This window comes from Lactuca serriola, chromosome 3 (genome assembly GCF_051521515.1).
Source record: "Lactuca serriola cultivar US96UC23 chromosome 3, Lser_US96UC23_V15, whole genome shotgun sequence".
In the NCBI taxonomy this organism is placed as follows: domain Eukaryota; kingdom Viridiplantae; phylum Streptophyta; class Magnoliopsida; order Asterales; family Asteraceae; genus Lactuca; species Lactuca serriola.
This window is the reverse complement of record NC_136410.1, coordinates 9,431,741-9,438,537: the sequence shown is the minus strand read 5'-3', so window position 1 is coordinate 9,438,537 and position 6,797 is coordinate 9,431,741. Positions and strand designations below refer to the sequence as shown.

At 32.9% G+C, this 6,797-nt stretch overlaps 1 protein-coding gene across 1 annotated transcript; it reads left to right on the top strand.

Moving 5' to 3' along the window:
* The first annotated feature begins 2,983 nt into the window (after positions 1-2,983).
* LOC145091421 (short-chain dehydrogenase/reductase 1-like) lies at positions 2,984-5,524 on the top strand. Its single transcript, XM_079029136.1, has 5 exons — positions 2,984-3,259; positions 3,361-3,604; positions 3,696-3,770; positions 3,870-4,058; positions 4,999-5,524. The coding sequence occupies exons 1-5, from the start codon at positions 3,237-3,239 to the stop codon at positions 5,374-5,376; spliced, it is 909 nt and encodes a 302-aa protein (XP_078885262.1). The 5' UTR covers positions 2,984-3,236; the 3' UTR covers positions 5,377-5,524.
* The last annotated feature ends 1,273 nt before the right edge of the window (positions 5,525-6,797 follow it).

The window sequence follows — 6,797 nt, the reverse complement described above, 5'->3', positions numbered from 1 at the left end:
GAGTTATCCTCACTATATCAATAGGGTCTAAGGCATCAAGGTCGGCCCTTTAGTTGTTATCTTGGTTATGGTATGCTATATGTGGTTACGATCTGTTAGATCGGTATCAGGATAGATAATATGTTATTATGCTTTTATGATCCGTAAGGATTGGTATGTTAGTGACATGCTAGGTCGGTGCTCGGGTTATGAGGTATTGCTAGGATTGATGATCAGTGAGATAGTTATGTTTGATATCTGTACATTCTAGTATATGTTAGTTATGCGCACATGATTAATTGATTGATGGTTGGGTTGAGGCGGTCCTGCTTTATGCTGAAGGCCAACATACCATACGAGCGATCCGGAGAGACTGTAGGCTCGCGTGGCGGTCCAGTCATGTCGAAGGCTCAGGATAGACCCAGATAGACTGTAGGCCTTACATGGCGGTCCAGTTAGGCCGAAGGCCCAGTATGCATGTTGTTGATTATCTGTTACTGATATAGTTTTATCAGTATGGTTTTGGTATTTTGGGGGTAGCTCGCTAAGTCCTCGGGCTTACAGTTTTAGTTTATTGTTTCAGGAACTTCAGGAGATCATGGCAAGGCGAAGGTGTGACCGTACCGCTCCACATCCTTATGATTTTGTTATTGGGACACTCTGATGAATAATATTTTGAAAACAGCTTGTAAAACACTATTTGGTTTTATGGTTGAAAAAGTTTAAATTTGGCTTAAAATTTTTCGATGTTACATACAAATGGAGATCACAATTTTCTTGAATCAACAAAATCAATGTGAGTACGTACTGAAGTCAAATACGTCGTGAATTAATAGGACCATTAATCGAGATAAGAAATGAATATTAATTCAATCAGGCGAAGAGAATCAAGATGTAAGAACGAATGAAAGTATCTAATTAATCAAAAGGTATGAAACTTGGACTCCATTAAACGGATGTATGAATAATAAACTATCATATAATATGGGCTCAAAATCGGAATTAATTTGGGCTTAAGTCGATTTGAATGAACAGTAACAAAATTAAAGAGATTTTAATTTTGGCTTTGGGCTTATCTATTGAAAAATTTTATTGGATCATAACAATTGGGTTGAAACAAATTTGATCAAAGGAATCAAAATGATCAAAAATCAATAACATAAGCACAATTTAAAGAGATTCCGAGAGATTAAGAGCGACTCACCATAGATCGTTCAAATTGTGTTGAGTGTTGCCAAGTCGAGAACCGTTTCTTCAAAAATCACTTCAATCTTCAAAGACCCGCTCTGATACCAATTGCAATGAATTATGAGCATTTGATTTGACATGCGGAATTATAAAGAACTTTGAACATGGTGATTTTGGTGTCTAAGAGATGTATTTGATTATGAAAGGTGTTACAAAAAAGTATAAGTTACATGTAGACAAATAAATAGTTCACACTAACATTCTCAATGTTACATCTCTCAAGCACACTCTAATTGTGGAACGCAACCCATTATTTATTGAGGTGCTAACAACTCTCTCTCTCTCTCTCTCTCTCTCTCTCTCTCTCATGTCACAAGGCTCCAATCTTAGATGTCCAAGTGGGTCTTCTCAAACCAAACTTTCACTAATCATCTAAGACCAAAGGGAGTGGGTGCGGCCTGGACCGCACTCCCCTTGTCACATAGGCACAAACACCTCTCTCTGGGTGCGGTAGAGAGTGCATTGCACCCTTCCAAGGGAGCACTTCTTTAAACAACTTTCCAACAATGTGATTGGTTCCTTTTTCTTCCCTCCCTCTGATTGGTCCCTTTATTTATAAAAAAAATAAAAATAATACTCAAATGTGGCACCACTAATTGGGTGTGGTATGCAACCACACTTTTGTGGTAACGAGTGAGATGGCACCTACATGTCACTGCGGTTTTATGAGGGAGTGCGGCACCACTCCCTGCAGCCTAATGGAAAACTTTGTATCCAACACCCTTGATAGGAGTGTCACGCAACTACTTTTCAAGCTTCTTTCTTTTGAGTAACATAGCCCATCTTTTGAAAGAATTTCCATAAAATCGTTCCACTGCAACCATCCGGGAAATTTGCAACATAAAAGTTGGTTGTATTCCGTCCATATCCTTTTTGTTGCCTCTTCTAGAAGTCTTCCCTAGTGTTTTCTTCTTTCTATAATCTATCTCTCCATCTTTTATTATTATTATTTATTTTTGACCGACATTCCTTAACTTTTAAGTAAAAATAAGAATTAATAAGATTATTTAGATTTTAAGTTTAAAAGTGAAAAATCGTAGAGCATAACAAATAAATAAAAATAGAAATAAAATATAAATTTGGTTTGGGATAGGGTTTAATCACATCAAAACGTTGTCACTACTCACCTGGGATAGAAATAAATACAAGAGGTGACGTTAGAAATTCTATTTGCCACTTTGGGCGTGTTTGGCACGGAACTTTTGGAAGCGTTTGAGAGCTTCTAACTTTTAGCTTTTGACAAAACGTTCTAGTTTAAACAAAAAGTTTCGTTTGGCAGTACGAGCGTTTAATTTTTAGTTTTAACAAAACGTTCCGATTCTAAAAGCAACTTCATGTAGCTTTTAACAAAACGCTTCGGAGCTTTTGAAATCAATTTCCATAATTACCCTTAAAAATATATTTATATATTTTTTTTATTTTTAATCAATTGTCCTTTTGTGTAATTTTATATATTTCAAAAGCTTCCAGCTATTTTTGCAAAACATTCATTTAACAAATAAAAGTTACAGCTTCCTGCTACCAGCTACCAACTACCCGCTACCAGCTAACCGCTACCCGCTTCCAGCTAACAGCTACTTTTGCCAAACACGCCCTTCCACTTGTGGGGCCCAACCGCACGCCCCCATGTCTACACAAATTTGGGGTAGTTTCACCGTGCATGTGGAATTGTGGATTGTGGATCTGTGGTCAGAGAACTACGTGTTACACTCTACACTATACTAGTATTATTCAATCGAGAAAGAAAAAAAAAAAAGGAAGTGGGGTTGATGACTTGATGAGTTGATTCTATATATCTAAAAGATCTCTCATCTTCTTCCTCAAATCATTTTTTCCTTCTCCGATCCTGGATAAAACGTTTTTCATATGTTCATCGTCATATTTCTTGGTATACATCCGATACAAAAACAAGTGTGGATTTGAATTCAAAATTTTAATTCGAGTCATACCAGATAAACTTCAATCCCTTGAGTAAACTTAATTAGTCGAGTATTTGCAGATCAAAATCCATGGAGAAAATCAGTTCAAAAAGGTATATATATATATACTCATCGAAATACTTCTTAATACTTGCACTTAAAATAAAGGGAAGTCTGATAGTATTTGTTTGTTTGTTATTTGTTATGATTTCAGAGTTGCAGTTGTCACCGGAGGAAACAAAGGTATTGGACTTGAGATTTGCCGTCAATTGGCCTCAAACGGCGTTACGGTCGTAGTAACTGCTAGAAACGAGAATCGAGGCATTGAAGCTATCGAAAATCTCAAAGTCTCTGGCCATGACGATGTCGTTTTTCATCAACTTGACGTGAAAGATCCGATGAGTGTTGGTCGGTTGGCCAAATTCGTCGAATCTCAATTCAAAAAACTCGATATCTTGGTGAGAGATAACAAACCATATCTTCTTCTGTTGTCATCTATGAGTTTATCATAACAAATTTCATTAAAATTCCAAAATTGTGTTAATTTAGGTCAACAACGCAGCTGAAAGTGGAATAATCGTGCAGTATGACGAATTTAGGGCCTTCAAAGATGGAGCAGGATATGTAAGTCATATTGATCGATCATTAATTTGTATTGTGTTGATTTTACTACAAATAAAACTAGCGTACGTACGTAATATTTGATTTGTATGATTTGGTTAGGAACAAGTGTTTGACGAAAATGCACATCTCTTAACTGGGATTTTGGAACAACCTTACGATTTGGGAGAAGATTGTATGAGAACAAATTATTATGGAACTAAAGGAGTAACCGAAGCGTTTCTTCCACTTCTGCATCTCTCTAATTCACCAAGAATAGTCAACGTTTCTTCCAATTATGGAGAACTACATGTAAGCATTAATTTACAACTACTCTAAGATAAAGAAAGTATCTAATAATAATAGAAATAATGAAAATTACCACTTTTAGATAAAATTTCCAATTATGGAGTGCTACATGTAAGCATTCACAGCTACTATTTAAGAGTTCATTTGTTTTATATTTCTTCACACCCTTGTTAGTCTCCTATAAATACATAATAAAAACCGAATACTAATTTTAATCATTTCTATCATTAAAATAACTACTTGAAATCTCTATATGGAGCCCAATATTTAATATGTTTTGTCAAAAAAAAAGGTACTAAAGGGTTTGTAGACTAACGGTATCAGGTGGTGCCCTCACTCTTTGAGGTAAGGGTTCAAGTCCTATTGTGGACATAGGTGGAATAGGTGTTGGATTTGCCGATTAAAAAAAAAAGGTAAAACAATTTATTTTTAATTTTATAAAAATGAGACTGATGTTATCATGTGTTTGGTTTTATTAAAATATTTGTTTTTTATTTTATGATTCTAAATAAAATATATATTAGATTAATAAATAAAAGAGTAAAACTTATTTATACATCTTTCAAAAGCTCATAGATAGTAGATAGTGAAAAATATTTTTATGAGTAAATGTTTATATGTTCGTGATATATGACATAACCAATGTTGATGTTGCACTAATATGGACCTCAAAAAGTGGTCCTTTTTTTAAATGTTCTAATTGACTAATTTTTTCAAAGTATATAATTTTCTAACAAAAAAATTGAAAATGTTATGCTATAAATTAGATATAGATTGTTTATAGTGTATTACAAAAACTGAATTAAACTATACTATTGCACTGAAATGAAATGGATCTTGTTAAGAAGGTATAATACACAAATTAATGGAAGTATGTATTGTTACTTTTTGTATTCGGCCTTAAAATGAACATAATACAATTTATTTTTCTGTACTTTTTTAGTGGATACACAATGAGAAGGTGAAAGCAGAGTTTCAAGATATTGACAATCTTAATGAAGATAGGATTGATGAGATCATTGAATGGTTTTTGAGGGACTTGAAAGACAATAAGTTGTCGGAAAACGGTTGGCCTTTGACGGTTGCTGCGTATAAAGTGTCAAAAGCTGCAATTAATGGTTACACAAGGATTTTGGCAAGAAAGTTTGGTAATATTCTTGTGAATTGTGTTCATCCAGGTTATGTGATAACTGATATCACATCTCATACGGGGCACTTGACCCCAGAAGAAGGTGCTAGAGCTCCGGTCATGGTTGCTTTGTTGTCGGATGATGGTCCTTCTGGAGTCTATTTCAATCAAATGAATATATCCTCATTTTAATAACATGAACTGTTTCTAAGAAGTTGATGAAATTTGGTGTTTTCTTTGAATAAATCTAGAAATAATATGAATGTCTGGGTTTTAAATGTTGCAATCTATAACTATATTAAACTCTAATGTTGGGTATAACAAGTATTTGTGTTTGGTATATTTTATTTTAATTTAATTTTACAAACCCATTTTGTCGGTAATTAATTTGGGTTTTTGGTATGCTTTTAGTTTATTTCTATTTCAAAAAATAAAGTTCAATATACTTTGTCAATTAGGTCACGAAGTTCACAATTTTCTTGTAAATTAACCAACCAATTTGTTTCAAGTGTTTCATATTTCTTTACTTTTTTACTATGCAAAAAAACTGATGTGACTTTTATATTCTATCATTCGTTGGTAAATATTTGATTTAAATTGAACTCGTATGTAGATCTTTACTCATTTTACCTAATTTTTTTCTTCTTTTCTTCTTTCAGAACATCACTTTTTTGTGCAATAATTTTCCATTGTTGTCAAGTGGTTCATCATCCGATAGTGGTGTAACTAACGCAATGAAGGTTGTCCATAGTCATATCTCCTAGAAGAAACCATCATTGTCTTGCTTACACCACTCTGGGATCATGAGATAACGAACCACTTGATTGATCTTGAAAAGACATTGCACACAATCATGATGTTCTGGAAGAAGTATTTTTTAGGGAAAGTGAGTATATATTTATATAATGATTTAATTTGACTAAAATGTTTCATTCTACTTGTATTGTAATTTGCCGTACTCATTCGATTGGCTCAGTGATACTCGACATCATCCTCATCTCCCCTCCGTCAAAAAGACTCATTCTCGAGCTTTGTATGACCCATTATCACAACTAATATCTATGATGTGTTGTCTTTAAAAAACTTCAATGTCTTTGTTGATCTCGACCATTTAAAACTATCATTTATGATGGTTTCAATATTGAGTAGAGAATATATGGTTGTGAATGTATAATTTTTGTGTATTAAACAGTGAATTTATTGTATTAATATTTCAATTTTGTGTATTAAACTGTAAATTTGCTTTATTAAACTATGAATTTTATGTATTAAACTATGAATTAACTGTATTAAACAGTGAATTGACTATATTAAGATGTGATTTTTTATGAAATTTTTGTTTGCTTTTGAAATATGAGATGAAAGAAATACACAAAATTGATTTATCTAATTTTGAATAAAGTATGAAATTTAAACTATAAATATTGTGTAAATATACTTTGAAAGAAGCATTAGCCTCCAGATGTGAAGCTATAAATGTAAGTTTTAATTTAAAAATATGGTTGTGAATGTATAAGTTTTTATATTAAAATGTGAATTTATTATATTAAGTTGTGAATTTTGTGTACTAAAATATAAATTGATTGTATTAAGATATGAATTTACTATATTAA